This window comes from Mastigoproctus giganteus, chromosome 2, assembly GCF_048544385.1.
Source record: "Mastigoproctus giganteus isolate SK-2022 chromosome 2, ASM4854438v1, whole genome shotgun sequence".
Taxonomy (NCBI): Eukaryota; Metazoa; Arthropoda; class Arachnida; order Uropygi; family Thelyphonidae; genus Mastigoproctus; species Mastigoproctus giganteus.
The window spans coordinates 221222390-221245429 of record NC_143576.1 but is presented as its reverse complement, the minus strand read 5'-3'; the positions used below and the strand labels follow the sequence as shown (position 1 = coordinate 221245429).

General features: G+C 39.0%; 1 protein-coding gene across 2 annotated transcripts in view; it reads right to left on the bottom strand.

Annotated features, from left to right (window-relative positions):
• LOC150090154 (E3 ubiquitin-protein ligase PDZRN3-like) overlaps window positions 1-22831 on the bottom strand; it is a 50468-nt gene extending 27637 nt beyond the window's left edge. Inside the window, exon 1 of one of the 2 annotated variants that reach the window (XM_090389760.1) lies at window positions 22563-22831. In XM_090389760.1, coding sequence (XP_090245886.1) covers window positions 22563-22583 — 21 coding nt within the window. In that variant the 5' untranslated portion in view covers window positions 22584-22831. Of the gene's footprint in view, window positions 1-3495; window positions 3705-22562 lie in introns of those variants that run through there. The other variant, XM_090389761.1, reaches the window with a different exon arrangement.
• Window positions 22832-23040: the final 209 nt, after the last annotated feature.

Below are 23040 nucleotides of genomic sequence, written 5' to 3'. Positions count from 1 at the left end.
TTAAACAATCAAATTCACAAAACCATGGGAAAATTCAAACCAACACCGAGTAGCACACAGAATTGTGGGAAGAGTATGACGTCATAGTTTACCAGTTCTATGTATACTTCTCGGCAAAGTGATTTATCTGTCAGCTGCAATAACCGACCCATGAACCTAGTTATTCACGATGACACCATCAGGAGGAAGGAGGAGGAAGTTACTAATACCATTTACTTTACTAACACGGCTCACCAAAGAGTTCTCTGATAACTTTATACGTTTCACCGGTGCCACTGCCGCTCATGTTTTGATGTCTAATTACAAACCGAATGAAATAGTTCCCTCGTCGAACAGCCATTGCCATTAATTTAACGCAATTATTGAGAAACGAGAGCGGCACTTCCCCTTAAATGATTTCCCACGTCCCCCTTTCCTCCTTTAGAGGACGTATGTTAATGTGCCCGCGTTTCATCAACTCCTCCAAGGCGGAAGAGAAATCATAATTAGCGGCCTCACTGATGTAAGTCTACCGCAAAAAGCTAATTAATTCATCTATTATAGGTGGGGGGGGGGCAATTATTTTCTAAATCACCTCCATTGCTTTAAAATGAACCGACATTTGATATTTGTACTGTCGGAACAGACAGGGTTTCTCTACCTTGAACACCCCCCCTCCCCCATCATCCTTTTTCCACGTGCAAGTACAACGGTAATTAAACCAAGGCGACTCACTCGGGGAGAGAGAGAGGGGGGGAGGGAAGGGAGTGATGTCACTTCTTGCACGCCGCTGTTTTCGTAATTATGTCTGCATTAGCTGCGTCAGCCGATAGCGGCTATTATGTCAACATCACGCGCTCTTGGATAAACAGAGACAGCAAAACAGAGGAAGACTGCTCGAGCTAATTAATTCTTCCCATTAGTACACTCGTGTTCAATGGTACTCGGGGAATACCTCAACTATCAACAGATCTAGCAGTCCGTGATTCGTTAGCCAACCGAAGGTTGCGCGAGCGTGCCTGCCACACTATTAAATAGTGAAGGAGAATCTCTCTTTCTCTGAAGAGTCTTTTGGAATTACTAATTGTCGCAGTGCAAGTTGTGTGAAGCAAGGATTTGAATTTCATTTTGGTACTGGAACTGTTAGCGCCCCCTATAGGCTGAAAGGGAAAATAGACACACACACACACACACACACACACACACACAAAGATGCTTTGAGAAGAGGTTTACCTTCAAATCCTTTGAGAACTGCGCCGAGCTCTGTATTTTTCTTAATAAAATTCTTGAGGATAAAACTCGTTTAAAAATTCAAAAAAAAATATGCTTTGAAAACTGAAAATGATTGTAATTTATAGAAGTCTGCACTGTTTCTTCACTGATGCAATTAAAATTGAAGAATATCTTAAAGATAAAATAAAAAAGGGCATAATAGTTAGAGGTAGTGGAAGTACACAGCCATGTTTTTTAAGAGACAATACAGTTATTCTTATTAAAATGGCTCCGTATGTTTAAATTATTAGCCATTTGAATTATCAGATCAATAACAGATAAATTTTATTACTGTATCTCATTAAGTCACAAGATAACAAGTCTGGACAAATTCGAACAAGTTATAACCTGTTTGGTGAATGCGCAGAGAAAGTGTTGTGTTGGCGCCGTTGTAAATTACAATTGTTGGTTACTATGACGCCCTAAAACTTTATTGCGATTAGCAATTTCTAGATAATCTGGACCTTGGATCTAAAATTTAATAAAAAACACTCTCAGAGGCATTCTTCACTTGGAAGAAAACTATAAGTTAGTAACTAAATACATTCACCTACGATTTTTTAAATATGGCACACTTCCCATTTCACCTATCTATTCGCTCCAAAACTTTGTCCAGTTCTTCCTTGAATTTATTTAAGCTATCAACTTCCACAAGGACAGATGGAAGTTTGTTCCAGCAATCAACCATTCGCTAGTTAAAGGCAAATTTCCGCACATCTATGGTGCAACTGTCCTTCCTCAATTTCAATTTATGCCCCTCAAATGCGTAATCTAAGCAAGAGGAAGAATCCCATCAGCATTGAGCTCAAACCATTAAAAGCACTAAACACCTCAATCAGATCACCTGGAAGGTGCCTAGTCACCAGACGCTGCAATATGCAGAACTTAAGCCTTTCTTGGTTTGTTCCCCTCACCAATCTAGTTGCCCTTTTCTGTACTCATTCCAACAGCTCTACATCCTCCGTAAAATGAGGCCTCCAGACCTGTATGCGGTACTCAACATGTGGTCTGACCATTGCTTTATACAAAGGGATAATCACCTCCTTATCCCTGCTAGCAAAATTTCTGTATATCATTGACAAGATTGTTATACAATCGAATAGAAATTGCTGGAAGAAGATCGGTATAAGAAATACTTTTGAGAAAAGAACAGAGCCTTTTGGTAAACCACTATTAGTTGTAAGAAAAATGAGAATAATGTTTCCTTTACCAGTATAAGATTCCGAGAAAACATTCAGTCACTCAAAGATTAAGAGAGAAACCTATCCATATAACAAGATCGATGTGAAGCTATGGGGTGGCTAACGTTTAAAATTGCTGAATCGTAAACGTTCTCTACTTCATTCCATCGATTAAAATGAACTTATTCCAGAAGAACTTACAAACGTTAAAATGGTTTACATGAAAATATCAAATTGAGAGGCTAAAACTCATCAGCTTCGTCCCCTCCACAAAAAATATGAAAGATTATGCACATCAACTGGAGCGAAAACATAGCGAAATGTGATGATGACTCCTACAATAAAAAGAAATTCGAAACTAAGAATTATATGCGATGTCCAGTTCAGTCTTTTCCCTAATATCTTCTGTTCGGAATTATGTCCATGAATTGCCTACAAAACACTTGAAGGATCGGAAGTTCAAACGCCCTTAAACTGAGGTGTACAATCACTAGTGATTCAGTTTACCAACATTACTCAGAATATCTAAATGTCAGTTCTCATTAAATCACAATGTCTCTTTTCAGCATTCTGAAAAGAGACATCGTGATTAATAATTAATTGTGAATTCACTTCATACTTTCCTTAAAATTTTCATCCCTTCTTATTTATGAAAGCGATGAATTCGTTCAATGCTCCTGAATGAAACAAAGTTTCCTCTTGAGATAACCATACCATCACATTCCATCTAAAACGTTATCTATTCATTAAGAAAACAAAAAAAAAACATAAATAAATCGCTCTATATTACTATATCATTGTACTCTACTGTCTTGAAGTTTTAATCCTTAAGTTACGTTCTCCACTTAAAGATCATTGCAATTATCAAATGTACCGGGAGCCAAGAAGAAATGTTTCTTTCCCTGCATACATCTCTGCTATACAGGGAAGCGCACTCGTGTACATCGAATACCGTTTCCATAGACAAACACAAGGATCATATCTTTCCATCTTAGAATTAATACTGTATAGTAAAAAGAAAAAAGCATCATCAATCCAGCATTTAGTAGAGAAAAAGTCTTACCTCATTCACTGGCGACCGCGAAAGGTACCCTCTAAATAAGAAGCACGGCAGTTCAATCAGAGAGGGAGGTCAACAGATATCTCGCGACTGCCGGTCGTTTGCGTCGTTCACCGACCCTCACTACCTGTCTATCTGACAGAAACAGACGTCGGGCTGGCCGCTTCTTGTTGTCAAAGGAAATCCCACGTGGAATTTCACAGCGCGCGACTTCGATGCCGTCCGCCACTGTAATGCCGCTAGCCAAGTGGTGTCGTACGATACGTCCTTATCGACGTAGCGAAATGGATTAGGTCCACCCTAGACAGGGAGGGAACGTCAAGAATGTGGGGGGGATGAACTGCGATGGTGTACTAAGTTGGTCGACAAAACAACTACAGACAGCTGAAGACGCTAAGAGTGACGAAATGCGCAAAACATGTAATGATCGTGCTGGTTCACGCAGGAAAAAAATGCAAAGAAAAAAAGTAGAAAGTACAACGAGATATTTGAAGAAGGAATTATTTAATTTGTAAAAACAATTATAATCGGATAAGTCAGTCAATTTTTTTCGTTTTGGCATGTCTTGTGTACCACAAATAATAAGGAATTAAAGATAAAGAGACATGAAAAAAAGGGAAAAAATAAAGAATACAAAGATGGAATTGTTCTGGATGTACAGGTAAAGGATACAGAAATAATCCTAAAAGCTTCTAAATATTAATAACAACACTACCTCTTCATTTTTTGTAAGGACACCAAAGTAAGAGAGAGAGAGAGAGTGATGAGCAATACTTTTGCAGTGCACCGATGTGAATTCAACCAATAAAATAACAGAATAAGATTTGGAGAGAGGTAGTGCCCATTGGGAGGAGAAAACTGGCCAATGGGCACCGGAAGGACAAGCAACAGAAGTAATCAGTAAATTAAAAGTCAGACAGCGGAAAGAGTTAAGATACCAATGCGAGGGTGTTAATCAAGCGTAGACTGAAGGGAAGTGAAAACGAACAGATAAGAAAAACGTTGGAAGGATTGGGAGGAATGACAATGGCAAAAGTGGAAACGTTGCAGAAATGAGGAGAACAGATCGAGCAAGAATATGAGAAAAATGGTTCGAAAGTCTCTGAGGAATTCAGATCAGAACGTGAGGAAGCTCACAGACCCTAATGTTACCATCTCCACGAAGAAGAGGGCCAACATTCTTAAGAAAAACTTAAGATAAGAGAGAGAAAGGAAGGGGAGAAACATCAGAGTGTAAATAAAGCTGCAATGAAGGAGCAACCAGACTAGCAACCACAGATGGAGTCATAATAAAGGCCGGTGTTCATAAACGTGGTATCGATATTGCTACATCGAAGTGAAGATACATTCTGATGTCGGTTCCCATCGGGGTTCATCCTCCCCCACAAAATGAATTTTCGTCGAGTTTTTCCGCCCACACACCACTCGCTCTAGAATACACACTTCTGCGGGCATTACAGCACCGCAGAGTTAGAAAGCAATGGAAACCACCACATGCGTGCATGATTTCCCACGACAACAAACGTGGATTATCCACATGTCGCTAGAGCCAAGTGGTCGGTAATGTCTGACTGATGACAATTAGAATCAGAGAGTGTTGTAAATGATGGCCACACAAGTGAACTTACTGATTGATGAGTAGCACGAATGGTAGTAAATTAAAGCGTGGATGGCCGGTAATGGTGCTCGCACCCTGATGAGATGGGGTCTAATTTAACGTATTCGTGATTGCAAATTTCACTGTGGCAAAATGCGTAATCCTACGAGATTCTGGCCAAAAGTTATGCGAATTTGTAACAACGCTACCAATAATAGTATGCATTTTTACAGATAGGTGGCGATAGACTATACTTTAGTGGTAGCTTCCTCGTCGTGTGATGCAGGGGAAGCTGTTGGAGATTTGTACAGCGTGGTCTGCGACTATTTTGAAATTCAAGAGTATCAAAATCAGAGTTTACATAAAGTTTTATCTTAAACTTCAGAAGCATCAAAAGAGCTTCAGAAGCATGGCATGTTACGAACAGTCTTTTAGAGAAGATGCTTTATCGAAAGCTCCATTTCTCTGTCCAACAGTTTCGGGCTAAGAACAAAATGTCTGTGATTCCTCTTCCTTTTACATCCCTCCTTAGTTTCCGGACTTTTCTCCTTGTGACTTGTTTTCCAAAGATGAAACTAAACTCAAAGTAGAGATATTTAATAATTTCTTGGATATTCGTCAAAAGTCAAAGAAATATTTGAAAGTTTACGAGAAAAAAAAGGATTTTAGATGGGTGTTTTAACAATTACTGAATCACTGCCTAAATGCATTAAGTTCTAATGGAGCCATTAGGTAAGTTAAACGAATCTTTGTTTTTAAATGGGTTTCTCATAAATTTTGGTAGTGCCTTATATTATTTGGGCTTGGAACTACTTTTTTAATTTAGAATTTTTATTTTTAATTTTTTAGATTTAAATTTATTTATTTATACTTATGAGTAGCATAAATTCAGTTAAGTATACTACAAAATGTTTCTTAGTAAATCTTACGAACTTTCAGAGGATAAAAACCATACCTAACTCCTAACATTTATCTGAACACATTCTCAAATATGTTTATCTGAAGTCAAGTTTTCAAAAATATTTTATTACTAAACGAAAAAGATAATTAACATAAAGGTCAAATATAAAGTTTCAGGTTTAATTTTCAGTGGATAGTTTAATAACCAGTAAATTCCCTTTCTAGTGACATACTTTTTTATTTATATTTCTAATTTATAATTACTAATGGTAGAGATGCTCCATGTTTTTCTCTCTTAGATACAGTTGAACTGGAAGTATGCGATTTGTCTTAGTTAAGAAGATGAAGAAATTGGGAAAGGCTTTGTTTTCTTATGAAATAACAGGTTGATAGTTATAAAGATGTACCATTCAAACATCTCTTTACTCTTTCGAGTAAGTTTAAAGTACTCTACACAGAGCTGTTATCCCTGCTGCGAGATTAGTGACAGTGGTGTTAAGATGGGTGGATGGCTTCAAGGTCACGGTTCCTCCGGCACTGAAAGTGTGGCGTGTAGTGTAAATGAATAATTTATATTTTTATATAAATTATTTACAGAACAACGCAGGGCAGTTAATGTAGCGTAGATTTTGAAGTATTCGAGTTCGCAGTCAAGCTGAAAAGAGGGCTAAAAAGAACTACTGAGAGCGAAGTTGGCTTGAATGGCTCGGCACCACCCCTGCTGCAATCCAGCATTAGCACACGCAGAAAGGAGAAGATGCTAATGGTGCACATTTGGGGTTACGCCGAGCATTTCAAGAAACGTTTAGACCGAAGAGTGCGTGTCGAGGAATTGGGTGAGAGCCAACTACGGAAATCGACAACAGAATCCACAAATCACGACAGAAGCATTCGTGTTGCTCGCTGTGGGGATTCCAACGCCATGCCAGTTCACTCTGTTCATGCCATCCGACGGCTTAATATAATAAATGCCACTTCTGTCTTTGTCCTCGAAGAGTAGTCGCCATCCTGACGAAGTTCCCCCTTCGATAACAGAAGACATTGTCACAATAACAGTTGTCCAGAGTGTGCCAGTAACGCCCGCTGCAGAAATTCAGATATGATTCGAAGCCAAGTTTCCTTTCACTTTAATTCTGAAATCTAAATCACTTCTCTCTTTTGACAATAGATTCGTAATAAAGTGCACATGCGCTCTAAAATCTATAGTAAAATTTTTGAAGCTGCTGATCCCGAGATTATAAAATCGAATCAAAAACAGAATCGCTTGTTTTTTTTTTTCAATAGCTCAACATATAACTATTGAACGCACAACAAACATTGCTTATTCCATTCTCATGAAAAGCATAAACTCGACTGATGCTAACAAATCCTCTGTCCGTTCTATGCACTACCAACTACTTCTTGTTGCTCACATCACCATTCTTCTATACACTAGTGCTCAAAACATACCTTAGGAACAAACACAAAGAAAAACACAAAACGAGCACAAATATAAGATATAAAATAAGACTAAATATTCGTAATTTATGGATTAAGACAACCTCTCTTCATCCTGTCAACAAAGTTTGCATACAACTTGTTGCAACGTATAGACCTGATTCCCTTTCCAAACCTCTAATTCCTTTTATTGTTCGCACAATCGATTTGGTAAAGGAACAATTTGGACGACTCCGGCCCTAACTTCGAATGAAATAGACTTCACAGCCCGGCAACTTGCCATTAGAGCTCTGAATCTAGGGAACTTAGAGCGAGACATATAAGGCAGAGATGGGTCTTTAGGCATCATGACTGTGTCTGTGTTCCATTGACCCCTATACACAAAACCAGTTTGAATTGGTGCCGACATCATGTCGACGGACCCCAAAAGCAATTGATCATGATTCTTTTCGCTGATCAATAGAAATATATTCTTCGATCGGATTCTCGACCCGATTTCATCTGTAAGGAATGAGGATCCAGATTCTATCCCAATAAAATTGTGAAAAGTGACATGTTTGAAGGTGATGTTTAATTTTATTGTAAACCCCTAGCTTGGTAAAGCTGTAAAGGGTATTGTGTACGGCGTGTGCCTTTTGTATTCAATAAAGAGTTGTTGTTGTTCTTCTTCTTCTTCTTTGAGGTGGACTCACCATTACTGACCGTACAGATCTCTGTGTTCTCACAATTAACCCTCATGTCTGTAAGGAATCCAGATGAGTTCCTTGATCCTTATGTTCACCGTTTAGTAACAGCAATTGGTCGATCGTCTTTCATTTAAAAGACGAAACTTTGGTGTTCAAGAAACTAATCTAGGCTTTCTTTTAATGGACGAAAATACATCTCCTCACAAATATCTCCCAATAAATCAATTCCTTAAGAGGTCAAATTTGGCCCTTATGGAGTGGACAATCACATCCTCCAAACATATTTCCAAACGGAGGGCGTACATGTACTACAATTACTTAGAAATAACGAGATGAAAAACATAATTTGAATTACAGATAAAATATTCCGATGCGTGAAAGTATCTTCACTGTGTGATTTATGTTTTTCTTTCTATATTTTGTTTTTTTGCCATTTTTATTGTACGCAATTTGAAGGCGAATTCCGATTTGGAAATCTCTCTCACTAAACAGCTACTTTACTATTCTGTTTATTACATTAATTTCCATTACTATTGTAAAACAGGGCAAGTGGGCTCACACACCAATGCAGACCAGTCGTGATAATAAATAAAACAACCAAATACACAACTTGGGACATTTCCAAGAAGTCGTTTCACGCACAGTTCACAAAAGTCTTTTAGACCGAGCAAAACATTTGGCCTCCATTCAAAGTTTCCCATTTTTACTGTAAAGTGATGGAAAACCATTTTTGTTCTTGTATACATTGTGTGTGCAGTTTAGAACGAAATTCTCGTGATAAGAACCACGCTTATCTTCTGACACGGAAAACCAAGGCCCTTGTCTACTTCTCGGAAACAAACCCGTGGTTAAATGAAGTGTGCATGCTAAAACGTTCTCTACAATGACGCCCCCAAAAGTATCTTTAAATTACGTAAATCCTTGGGCATTTTAACTGTAGTACGTTTACAACTTTCTTTTCTGTCTAATTCATTACCAGAGAATCGGCTTCGAACATAAAGGATCCGATCTGTGAAACATAAAGGCAAGCGTGTGAAACTGGGCGTGTCCTGATGAACGTAACTATACCATCTGGGTGTCTTTCTCCCTCTTCCTCCATTTCACCCACTTTTCTCGATGTTTGCTTCCCGTTTGTAGAAATAATGCAGAAGTGTTATTCCACAGCAACCAGAAAAACATCCGACAGTCGTTAACACAACGTTATTCGACCACTCACACACACACACACACACATGTGCACTGATCCAGCAGGTCCTCTGCTAACAGTCTTCCGTTCTAGTATCAGGCGGTAATGTGGGCCACTGACAACGATATTACGTCGTCTAAATACCGTCTTGGCTCTCAACAGCTACTTAAAGTTTCCCGTTTCCGCACCACCCCATCAACCACGTCTAACCCCGGGACCTGGCGGGTCAAAAGGCCTTTCATAAGCAACCGTACCAAGTGACAAAATTACTGTTGTTAATGGTGCAGACACGATGCCGCTGTCTTTGATGTGAACCCTGAGCGTAGTGTACAATGGCGGATTGTGAGATAGGTTTACAGCACTGTGGACGTGTTTTGTTGTTTCTAGCCCCCAAATACGCTTCCCCTCGGTGAATTTCTGCCTGTTAAGAGTGGAAAATGTTGCATTTAGTGTCACAATTGTTTGCCGTGACGGCGAAAAGTTGCCGACTTGCTGACAATCCTGTTAACGGGGATTCCAGAAGATTTTTTTTATTCCGCCGATGACCTCGCAATACGTTAGTACGAACAACAGCCTTGCAACGACAGTTTTCAAGTAGCAAGAAGGAGGAGGAGGAGGAGGAGGGAGAAAGCTGAAAACGCATACACTCGGAGTCATTTGCCATCGAGGTCACAAGAAACAGAGGGTCACTTGAACGCTAAATTCTAGTCCCGAAAAAAAAAAAAATAATAATAATAAATAAAAAGTGTTGCGAAGTAGACCTAACTGCCTCCCACTTGTTAAGGGAGGGCGTATTAGTGTTTTTAAAGGCCACCGAACAAATAGGGGTCATTTCAACTACTTTTCTGCTCACTTCCGGGAGGGTGTAAAAAGTGTTCCACTGCGCCCTGCGGGGTAGGCTGTTCTACCTCCGGTGCCTGTCAGGGCGTACTCAGCAGTCTGGACAGGTGTGAACCACTTAGAGGCGCGTGCCTGAATACCTAAACACGTGCAAGGCGGTGTACAAATAGCGTCTTCACTCATTTCGATGGCTCGCTGAAATTAGTGTCACACGAGTTTAGCAGCAACCCACACACGTTTTAAATAAACACAAATAATATTCCCAAACACTTGAAGGAGATCTCTTACCACAATGTTACTCTAGAAAATAGTTATTTGGTAAGATCATAGTTGACAAATCAAGAGATATTCATTTATAATTGATAATCAGTCGAACTACTGCTCTGTATGTCTAGTAAATGGTTCGCATGAAAATGAAATATATATAGACAAATTTGTTTATTTTGGAGAGCCCATCCACGCCCGCCTCCCCCCTCTTCCCAAAAAAGAAAAGGCTTTTGTCTTGACTTTGTAATATTCTGTATGGATCCGTGTCATTTAGGGTTGAAAGTAGATTTAGGGAGCAGATGTATGTATCTGTAAATTACATATGCTCTAAAAGTCCGTTTTTCCGATTTTAAATAATGAATTCAATCCTACAAAACGATGGATCATCCCAAGCAGAGATCAATAAGAGAATTACAGATGGCAGAAAGGCTATCGGCATGTTAAATTCCGTTCCATGGAGCAAAAATTCTAAATAAAACAACGAAACATATTTTAAACGATAGTACAAAGTATTTTATTATATGGAGCTGAGACCTGGACTTTGAACAAGTGAGGGGAAAGCAAATTGCTCTCCACAGAAATAGATTTTTGGAAACGCTCAGCAAGAACTTCTAGGAGAGATAGAAAAGGAATGAAGACATAAGAGAGAGAGAGAGAGAGAGAGAGAGAGAGAGAGAGAGAGAGAGAGAGAGAGAGAGAGAGAGAGAGAGAGAGAGAGAGTGGAAGTGAAAAAGGATATAATTGCTACTATCGAAGAGAAGCGTTTAAAATTGTATGGACAAGTAAAACGAATGCAAGAAACCAGATATCCAAAGGCAATCCTGGAGATTGGGTACCACAGGAAGGAGGAGAAGAGGAAGACCTAGGAGGACACGGATAGTTGGAGTACAGGAGTGCATGACAGCTCGAAGTCTAACTGACCAAGGCATCTTGAATCGCACTTCTGGAGGGAAAAAATTACCACGAAAAATAACTTTTAGGCTGAGGAAGTCCATTACAAATGGAAATACTCCTCTATAAAAAAAATTTAAGTCCCCAATATGAACTCTGCTGAGACCGAGTAGCCTAGTCCAGGTTCAATGAGATCGACAGGCAAAATGGGTACCGACTAAACTGCGATGGCCTCTTTCATGGAGAATTCTAATGGTTAAGTAGATTTAGAAGGCATGGAAGTGTGAAAGCAACCGCATCTAGTTGCGAGTTCTAAGGGAAAATCCTAAAAGAGGACACAGTAACGGGGCAATTGCCTTGGGTGCATGGTTGAAAGGGACGCAAGACTTGTGGAGTTTAATTAGTTTTTTTTTTTTTTTTTGTGTTTTTTTTTATATGTAAACCCCAAACACGAAAGATATTAGAACCTATAATACTTATAGTACCGTGCTTGGGTTGAAGGTTGAGAAGACGAAAGAAGATATTTGTTGACATTGGACTTGAACTTCTGTAGACCGTAATTTTCAGGAAATATGTATAAAGGAAGGTTGTTCCAGAAAACGGCAGTTGAATGAATAAATGAGGAAGATGAAAAGTTGGTTCTGTGAGTTTGGAGTTGGTTATATCAGTTCTGTGAGTTTGGAGTTGGTTATAGTTTGATTATATCAGTTTGGGAAAGAGATTGGTGCACTTTTAAATAGCTACTTCTGTTGCAGATATACCGTGGCAGATCTGTTCAGAAGCGGGAAAGCGTATACAAATTGGCCTATTATTGGATCCTTTCCATTCAGTAGAAGCATTTCCTTGTTTGCATCAGGAGATCTATAAGTTTTGACACGACTCTGAACAGATTAAACGGATAATAATAATGACTGGGATATGGCCGAAATAGTATTTAAAGGATTTAAAAAGAGCAATGGCTTGAGTTCTTTAATCTAAATGTCAAGGTAACTGTGACCATGAGGCAATATTATATAGTATCTATAAATTCTTTACGTGTATTCTTGGCCATCTCGTATGTACGCAAGAATTAAAATTTCTCCAGCTTCGTTTGAAACCAACTAGCCACAATCCTGGCTGAAAAGCCCTGTAGAAGATTACTCTGGGTTGGTCCTCGCAGTCCGTATAATGAGTGAGACCAATGGAAAAGGCTTGAGTTCGAATGCCGTGTAAATGGGAAGGATATTTTTATGTGCTTTCCATCCTTATCTTTCTTTATGGAAAGGCCCATAAGTTGGTCTCCTGCTTTCGTGTTTATCCTTAAAAATAGGTAAACTGACTATAGAATAAACATAATTTACTGCCACGATATACTGATGTCACATAGCCTTAGTTGCTTTATCGCTTAATCTAAAATAACTCTGGACGTGTCACGGAGGAAGCATGATAACCATTTAAGTATCTGATTTGATAACTTAGGAAGGAGATGCTGCTAAACACTCCAAACAGAGCATAAGATCTGTGAAGAACGTGTTCAGAAAATCACGTTTAATTCGTGTTTCTTTTATTTTCTCCTCCTCTTTTAAGAAACCGAGGCGCTTCTTATCTGAGGGGGGCAAACGATTCGAAGTGTTAAAAGAAATGTTTGGACGAAAGAAGGAGTCACAGCGATGAGAAACGACCCTTGAAGCAGAATTGTCAGACAATGCAAGGTTATCAATGCCTCCAGGCGGCGCTCTGTTACCACGGTATCATTAGTCTCCCGTACAGTAAGAAAGGCGAGAAGACAACGAAGCCGACACCCCCCTGGCGTCGTGTTTGTGGGACACTCGTTTCTTCCTCGGGCGATTCTCACCTGCTGCTGCAGGCAGGTGATCTGTTTTACCAACAATAAGAAGCTGCCGAAACTCGCAGAACCGAAGCGAAAACAATCGATTAGAAGCGATGCTATCTGGCGGCAGTGAATGCATAGAGCACGCGGTATGCGGAGCCTGTTCTTTTATCAGAGTCTCTTTATCAGCACTCCGCTATCGCAGGAAATCTCGACAGGTAAACCTCTCTGATCCACGGTTGAGTGCCGCTATTCAGAGGTTAAGAGTAGATTGCTGCTATTCCCCCTCCTCCCTGAAGCCACTTCACACAGCAAAACTAACCTCCCTCACTCCCCCTAATTCTTAATAAAGAAACGACACCAAGAAAAATACTTTCCTGGATTTTTCTTCGGTAACCAACCTGATAAATATATCACAACAGACGCTAGTTGCGTCACTTCCGTTCCATCATTTATGTGGATAATCGGTGATGGTTCTCTTCGTGTTTCCCTGACAGCCATTATGTATTGTTTTCCTTTTCCTTTCGCTGTTATTTATGTTCATTTTGCTTTTCCTGACATTAGTTAGCGGCTCTATTAACGCCTCGGTTTTTATATATTTTTTTATGTTGTTTTTCAAATTCTTGCCAGTGTACGATTTACGATTCAATCTTAGGACTTCCACTCATAATTTCAGCCCAATCAGCGAATTGGAGAACTTTATGGACTAACCTGCTCATATGACGCTCGTCTACGTGATTTAGGTAATAAAATGTTATTTAAAAAAAAAGAAAAATTCCAAACTATTTCGGTTTAGTAATGAAGCCAACGATTATTATTAAATAATATCAGAAAGCTTCAAAAACACTTATAGACTGTGCTACATGGAAATGATGTTTTGTAATCGATCAGTGGATCCAACTTGATTAATATAAATTGCTTTTTCTTTTATCTGGTTCTATCCAAATATCTGTTTTGTCAGTTTTGGTATAGGGCAAGGCAATTTGTTGGATTCATTCACAATTTAGAAGTTGTGTTTGTAAAACGGGTAGTTTTTTTATTATTAAATCAGGTTAGGTTAAAATATTCTCAAGCAGTAGTAGTAATAGTACTATTAGTGGCATGTGATGCAAGAAAGCAAGTGTATGAGCTTATGCAGCATCAGCCAAAAAAAAAAAATCACACCATTCCCTCCAAATGCCTGTCCAGTTCCTCCTTAAATTTATTTAACCTATCAACTTCCACAACGACAGATGGAAGTTTGTTCCAGCAATTAACCACCCGCTGGCTAAAGGCAAATTTCCTTTTGCCTTCGTTTGCGTTCGTTCCAAACTGGAACGAACAGTCCTGGGAGTAACTTCAACGAATAAAATCCACGCACCGAAGCGATTAGTTGGTTCTCAGATCATGTCAAAAGTGGCCGGTGAGCCCTCGTCGGAAAAGCAGGTTGCCGACAGAGCCGAGGAACAATGAAGTTACAAGTAAGCAAATTGCCTGTGTGCAAGCATTGGTAGAAGCACATGACAGAAGAAAGCAAGCTTATACAGCATCAGCCAAAAAAAAAAAAAAAAAAAAAACCCTTCCCATTCCACCCATCCATTTGCTCCAAACGTTTGTCCAGTTCTTTCTTGAATTCCACAACGACAGATGGAAGTTTCTTCCAGCAATCAACTACCCACTGTCTAAAGGTAAATTTCTGCACATCTATTCTGCAACTATCTTTCCTCAATTTGAATTTATGCCCCCTCAGGTTCGTAATCCGAGCAAAGAGGAAGAATCCCATCAGAATTGAGCCTACCCAAACCATTCAAGACCTTATACACCTGAATCAGATCACCTCGTAGGTACCTAGTCTCCATACGCTGCAATTTGCAGAACTTAAGCCTTTCTTGGTAAGAAGACCCCTTCGTTCCCATCACCAATCTTGTTAGTATTCTCTGTACTCGTTCCATCAGCTCTACATCCTTCCTAAAATGAAGCCTTCAGATCTCTACTCAAAGCGTGGCCTGACCATGGCCTTATACAGAGGGAAATCCTTTTTCCATCAAGTAGGTTGGATTTTCTAATTAGTTTTAAAGTTGTTTAAAAATCATTGTAAATTCTTTTTTGTATAGTATGGCTTTCATTTGTAACGCTAATAAAAATAACGATAAATAGATATGCAGGGATTTGACTAAAAGTATAATTACTTAGAAGTGAATATTGATTTTCTTGAATCCTCTGAACAACAGTTAGTGATTCAAACACATAAATGGAACATTCCTATCTTCGTTTACTCTTCGTGAAATAATAAATCCTTTTTATGCCTTGCATCGTTGCATCAGCTGATGAAAGTGAACTCTTCAGTCCGTCTCTTAAGAAGTCATCTAAAACTCTTTACATCATCTCAGTGAAGGTCCTTTCATACAGCCTTCAGTGTAGACTGTAGACTAGTGGGAAGTCGGGGGGAGGGGGGAAGCGCTAGTCTCAAGAAATGGTAGAGCAGTTACCTTGAACTAAGACCAGAAATACAAAACAGCACGCGAGGTATCTCCCATGAATATACAGTAGGCTTCACTGACTTAAGTTGTTCAAGGAAAGGCAAACATACCACTCCGACACCTGGCAGACGGTTTCTGAGAATTTATACGTTGAATTATAGTATCAGAGAGCACAAATACTACGTTTGTGGGGCTTCAGCAGCGAAAATAGATCCTCCATCCAGTGAATACTAACCACGGATATCATCCGTGTTGGAGCACATTCAGCAAGACTAAGCAGACAGATAAACTATACATCAAAAAAAGAGAGAGGAAAAGTCACGGGTCAATCGATTTTAAAAATCAAAACAATTATTCTAAATGTCTACCATTTCTTGTTTCTATGATTTTCTTAAAGACCATTTATGGCTGTACGCTTATACAGAATTGCAATGTCACGGGTTCGAGCCTCATGCTACCAATTCGGTTTCTCAAAATTTTCCAGATATTTCTGCTTTAATATCGTGTACTATATATCGCAACTCAAACTGTGGTTTTAAAATTAAACGATAATGCGCATGCTCCATTTGGAGCGAATGGACATATTTTATTTGTTTATATGGGATCAAAAAAATTTTGCTTTTGAGTAGTTTAGTGTCGACATCTAGCGACGATCGTTGTAAGTATTAGAAAAACAAAACACGTCCTGGACCAACCTAATTGCACGACATCAATCAAAGGTGTTAGGTAAACAGAAAACAGAAAGTTCCAGCTCTCCCCTGTTATACATTATTAACTGCTTGTTCAACAGAGAGACAGAAAAATACTAAATTTAGCGATTTACTTGTCCCATGGGAAGTAAGACCAAATACAAAGAGCAATGCTTACTAAAGTACCTTCTAATGACAGAATCAATCTTCTCCGGCCCCTCATTTAGCTGTCTTCCTATCGCGAATCAGCCCCCACCCCTCCCACTTCTCTCATCCCCAAAACGTTGTTTTTCATTATCTGTCTCAATCTACGCTGGAGGCGAAAAGATCGTTACTCAGCTGCGATCTTTCTACCCACCAGTAGAGAAAGGTGTCAGAAAGTAGAATACAGCACATCAGAACGATTTATCACTCAGCAAGACTGAAAGGTGTGACGCGAAACTAAAATTACATCCGCATCTCATGTAGTGCAACGTGAAATATAAGAACGCAGTGAACATACTCGTAAATACGTTTAGGGTTTTATTTATTACAACTTCATATTACATTTGTTGTACTAAAAACCCACATCATCTTCACAGCGATATCAGCTGAAGAACAGGCATCGAAATAAAGGCTTCCCATTAAAATTCAAATGAAAACCATCGTGGTAAGGCAGCAAAGAGTACTGAGCAGCACAGCGGCAGGGGGAAGTCCCAGGATTTATTTTTAATTGGGCAGTGTTCTGGGGAATCCCTGAGCTTTAATCATCATGTAGCAGTTTAAAAAAATCCACATTTTTTATTTATTTTATGATAAAAAGCTGGGACTTTCACTGCACAGTAGTCTTTCCACGAATTGTGGAATAGATCTGGGTTTGAATCCTCTCAAGGTACGAAGGATTTTTAATTTTTATGGGCCTGTTTTCACACCAAATGGCAATTGGGCTGGTGGTGGTTTTTGTTTCCAGAAAACTCGGGTTTTTTATCCATAGAAATACACGCAATTTGCAGACACAATATGCTGACGTCTTTGGTGCTTTAGTTTTTCAATTCGAATATTAAATTTGAATTTTTCATTTTTGTCTAACGGTTTCCAGAATTCTTAATCAAAAAAAAAAATGTCATTAAGTGAAAATACAGAGCTTCTATTGCTTTGGTAATTGAATAGATGACATTGCTGCTTAGAAACATTCGCGCTCGTTGGGCCAAAGGAGGCTGGCAACCACAGTGATTTACAAAAGAAACACGACACCCACTGTAAAAACGGACGGCATATTTGTGGCATAGTGCCAGATCGAACTGGCGCATGGGAGATTTTGCTTTTTCAAGCTACTTACTGGGCCATGGCTGGTCAGCAGACAGCATTTAGCTGCATATTTAAAAAAAAAGTAAATAAATCAACGACCTAAGGTACATTCTCAAAAAATATTTGTGTTACGATAAAGATAATTGACTTAAAAATTAATTCTGTCTAGAACGAGACACTAGTCTTTAGTACAAAGTCTCCTAATACTTCTTTTTTTTTCTTTTTCTTTTAATCTGGTCATCTGAACATTGTGGTAAGTTTACTACTCTTTTGGTGCAAAGAAATTATTTAAAAGCCACTAATATAGATTGAAATACAAGTCTCGAATAAAGAATTAATAATTTCTTTCAAAGTAGATAAATCTCTTGGCAGCAGAATACAACTAAACCTTCAAATATTGAAATCAGTCGATGTCCTAATGTCTGCCAAACTCTTTTCTTTTAATGATGTGTTGAAGAGTATAAATAAATGTAACAATTCTTTTGGATTTGGATATTTGTGGTCTCTCTCAGCCCTAGGCTGCCATGGCCGAGTTGTGAGGGTACATAAACACACGTGCCTTGGATGGCCGTAGTTCAAACTCACGTGACTGCTAAATACGGTGCTGTTTCTCGTATTCTCTTTATCTTGTGAATTTCTCTGACCGTATGGTCATCCCGTGGTATAAACAGAAAATCTATTATTTTTTTAAATTTATCTATTTCACTTTAAGGTAATCCTTTCTAACAAGATGTAAATTCTTGTATTGCTGATGCCAGGCCAACTAGTCATTCCTTATTACAAATCCCATGATGCTAAGTAATGAATATAAGTAGGGGTTGCATTCGGAACTTAAGAATGGACAACTCAACAGCTATCTAACCAGGAGAGCGTTGGAACAGATCTCGCTACTATCAAAGCATGCGAATCATCTTTGAAGGCAATCAGAATTTCATAATATCACTATTCATGTTTAAGGCTCATTTCGATTTGAACGGATGGTCAGGTCAATAAACAAATAGAGACCTTATAACTGTCTGAAAGCTTCATTTTAGGATGGATGTGGATGTGTTGGAATGGATACAGAGAAGAGCAAACAGTAATCAGGGAAATAAAAGGGTACTGGAAATTAGGCACCCGCGAGGAGACCTCATTGAAGCATTTAAAGCCCTAAATGGATTGAGTAAATTAAAAGCAGATAGTAGCCTAACTCTATCTCGCACAATACACATGGGGGGGACATAAATTAAAAAAAAAAAAGGATGGCTGCAGGACAGATGTGGGGAAATTTGCTTTGCCAGAAAGTAATTACTGTAATTGGAAAACAAACTACCATCTCGTGTTGTGGAGGTGGGTAGTTAGGATAAATTTGAGGAAGCATCAGAAGAGATGCCTCCTTATATTATTAAAGGAGATGAACAGATGAGTTGTTGGGTAGGAGTTTTATTTATTTATTTTATTTTATTTTTTGGCTGGTAAGCTTACTTTCTTGGATCATTTGTCACGAATAATAATGACACCAAGTTCCTGTATATGGGATGAAGAATTTAGAATGTTTGTTTGCTTCTCAACAGCATAAACGAAGGATATTATATTGAATGCCTGCTGTAATGATTTTGAATATTACATTTTCTAATGATATTTGTGTATTTATGTTTAAAAATTCTCGGATCACCAAGCCCGGCCACATTTTACATGTAGAATAAAAACACTAAGAGGGTCAAGGAAAATGAACTGGTGAGCAGCTAGTTTGAGGCCCGTCTTCTAGAATATCAGGCAAACACTATTCATGCGTTAAAAAAATGAAAAAAAAAAACTTATGGTGGAATGAACATTTTCAATTCTTTTTCTTTTCAATTTTTTGAAAAGAGAAAGAATATAAAAATTTGTGTTAGCCTTATTACAAATATGAGAAGAAACATTTGAGAAGAAAACTTAATTTTTAAATTCCTCTAATCCAATTAATAACTTTCAAACGTCCTTAAAAATGCACGCTCCATAAAACAAGTCAGTAAATAGAACTTTTCACACAGAGGATTGGTTCTGTCAAGTAAGATATCTGAGAAGTCTGAGATCTGATCACTAGGGTGACTCTTGACCCCGCTCTCAGGAGCAGGAAAGTGGAAGGGGCGGGGGAATTAAACGATTTCTCCGTTCTCTTTAAGAAACCCACCCCTGCTTTTAAACCAGAAAAGTCTGAGGTTTTTAGTGATATTTCGGAGAGAGGACTTGGCTTTTGACCTTGAGAAGTGAACACGGATAACCCATCGAAATAAAGAAGAAAAATAACATGCTGAAGCTTTTTTGACAATTACAGACCAGCACCATCAGGCTGTCCAAAAGCACAGTAGTGATTGCATGTAGAATTTTGGGCCTCTCTTGCTCTATGGTTGGAACAGTTACTGCAATTTTTGCCGGCAATATAAAAATTGATACTGACTTAACTGTTGTTGTACTGTCCGCTATTTTTTTTTGAGCTGGATTCATTGACATTGGTAGAATTACTCACTCTCGTCAGAAGCCATCATCTTATTGATGTGGTGTTAACAATAGCGATAGTCCGGCCATTGATTTGTCTCAATTTGAAAGCATTTTGGAATGCTTTTTGTTTGTTTGTTTGCTCAGGTATATAACATCATTTTTCATGTGTGAAAAACAACAGACAACTTCACTTGACTTTGGAGATTCCGACCGGGAGGATTTTTTCTCCTATTTTTTCTTCCCTGAATAAATAGACGTCTTTGAGTGAAGCTCTCATTGATCAATTGCTGAAGTACCAATAATAGCTTTACTCAATGACGTACATTTGTTGGTCAGGATTAAAATTAGTGAACGGAATATAATTCCCAACTCCTGGATACCTTCTTATCTCCTATTTTCTTCGAGTTCAGGAACCAATCTGCTATATGAACACAGGCTTCTTTTACTGTTCTAACAGCTCTTGAGCTGTCTCAAGTAAATCCCACCCAAACAGTCAAAACTAAACCTGTGTCTTATGAGGAACATCTTCGAAGACCTCAATCTCTAAAAGGGTTCTTGAACAAAGGATAAAATACAAGCACCGAAATGTATCAAAATAAGTCATTCTTTCTTTCCTAAACATATCCCTCAGTTTTGAAACAGTAGGAAAGCCTGAAAAATAAATTATCAAAGCAATGAAACAGAGCACCAGTCGACTCCAACACAACCTTGTTCCCCTCCCCTGATGAATAATAGAGTAATCCACTTTCTTAGACAGTTAATCCAACCTGGTTTTGACTATGCATGTAAACACGAGCCTCTTTGCAACAACGGAAATACGTTTTTCCAGGATAGGTTGTCACTGAAATGCTAATAATTTTGGAGGGTGTACTCTGCATCATTTATTTTTTAAAAATATAGCTTACTGCTTTCCTAGCTATTATAAGCAGATAGTTATGGCGTATAGAGTCGCAAACATAAGGATAGGGGTCGTGCGTGGACTGAAGTATGTATTTGATGCTCTAGTGGGGATCATATGCTATTTTCAGAGTACGTTACTTCAAACTAAAGCACCATTACGGTTTAGATTTTGAATCAAAGACGACATTTGAAGATTTTTATTTATTACTAGGTGATTCCTATGCATTGAACATGTGATCATTTTCTTGCGCAATATCTGACCTCTCTCAATGATTTGCTGCGTCTTGTATTATGAATTTTATGCGAATAGATTCCATCTTCGGATAAATTTAATAATTGAAAAGAAACGAACAAATGAAAAGCGATCTTTCCAAAACCTTAAAAACTGACAGAATATTGTTATCAGACGTGGAAATTTAATGAAAAATTGTTCAAGAAACCATAGATGTCTCAAGAAACATCAAGCGAGCTGAAACTAAGGACAAAATATATTGAGTTTCATGGGTCGATTGATGATTTCCATGAAGTCTGTTTAGTATTAAACACTCATTTCAACACTGTGTTTCTGTGGCTAATTTAAGTGGTACACAGAACATCTGGACACGTATTATAGTTAACAAACACGAACATCGGCCCTCTTCTAGAAAGGTTTCACGTGCAGTTAAAATAAGACCGGAGAAGGTCATTAATCACAAGCACCTGACTACTGCTATAAAACACAGTAGCCTGCATCTAAATTTAGCTGGTACCAGGCAGCACGTGAGTGCATCCATGACTCTATCAGCTGACGAGTGCTTTTTAACCTTCAAGAGAAAGATGCTGCGGTGGCCATTGGAGAAACTTAATCCTCCGTAATTCAACACGCTCTTAAAGAACCTTTTCCCCCAACCCCTCGATTGTACACATTTGCGACCTTGTTTTTGTTGTACCACAGGGGATATCTCGTGTTACCAGCTATGTCCTCCGCAGACACGAACGATCTGGTTACCACGATGCTCACAAGCTCTGATGGCTTAAGTCTTTCCATCTCTCCTTCTATTCCCATACGATTACCCAAAGTCACAAATACATTGCTTAATCCTCGAGTTGTTTGCCAATGTTTACTGGAACAGATCATAAAGATAAATGGTATATATATTTTATTTTGGCATACCCAAGAAGTCAAATCTATTAAGCCCCATACTATTTCCAAATGAATATACGCTTAAAAGTCACAGCCATCGATAAAAGCGCCCCCCAAAGATTTAGAAGACAATATTAGCACCCTACTTGCTTCTCTTCCTCATGGATAATAAATATGTCGTGTAAAGTATTAAAAATGAAAAGTAAACTCAAGGATCGTTAAAATTTCTTCAAAACAGAAAAATATTTCGGTGGAATCTGGAGTAGATACTAAATGGAGTCGTTGCTCCGAGTGATTTCTAAGAACCAAAGTGGAGCCAATATTTGAACATCTTCCAATGCAGCTACCTTAGTGGTACAGACAGATTGATCATGCTAATGACCACTTCCAGCTGTCGCACCGACTGCCTTCAGCTATGCAAATGTTCCACTTCCCAGCAACGCTACCGGTGAAATGCGTGCGCATTGGAATGAAGTGTTCGTCGCAGCCGAATCCACGTGCAACAGGCATACGCAAAAACAGACGGTACAACACTTACCGAGAGCACGACGAAGTCCATGATGGTCAGAGATGGGATAGCAGTCACTCAGTCAGTTCACCATCAACGAGTACGACGCACACAAACGCCTTAACCCCCTGTCGCTTGCACACGTTCCTTCACTAAGCGTCGTCCGCAGGCATATTCCGACGGTCAGTGACGTTTAGGCTTAGGTCAAGTAATGAGGTCGGTACGAAAACCGATGGGTTGGGCTCTCCGTACGATGCAGACCGAACATATCCGGCAGCTCGAAACTAGACGCGTAGATTCACATCCCGTCGGTACGAGAGAGAGAGAAACGCGTCCACTCCCGTCTCCGTCTGCCGCACGAATGACCCACTAAAATGGAAATGACGGATACGTTAGATCCAACAAGTCAATGTCAGGTCACATGCGCACCCTTTCACCGTCGTTTCCGTTCCCGCGCGCACCATATTTCTACCTACGGAAAAACTTTGCACACGTGCAAGCTAGCTGC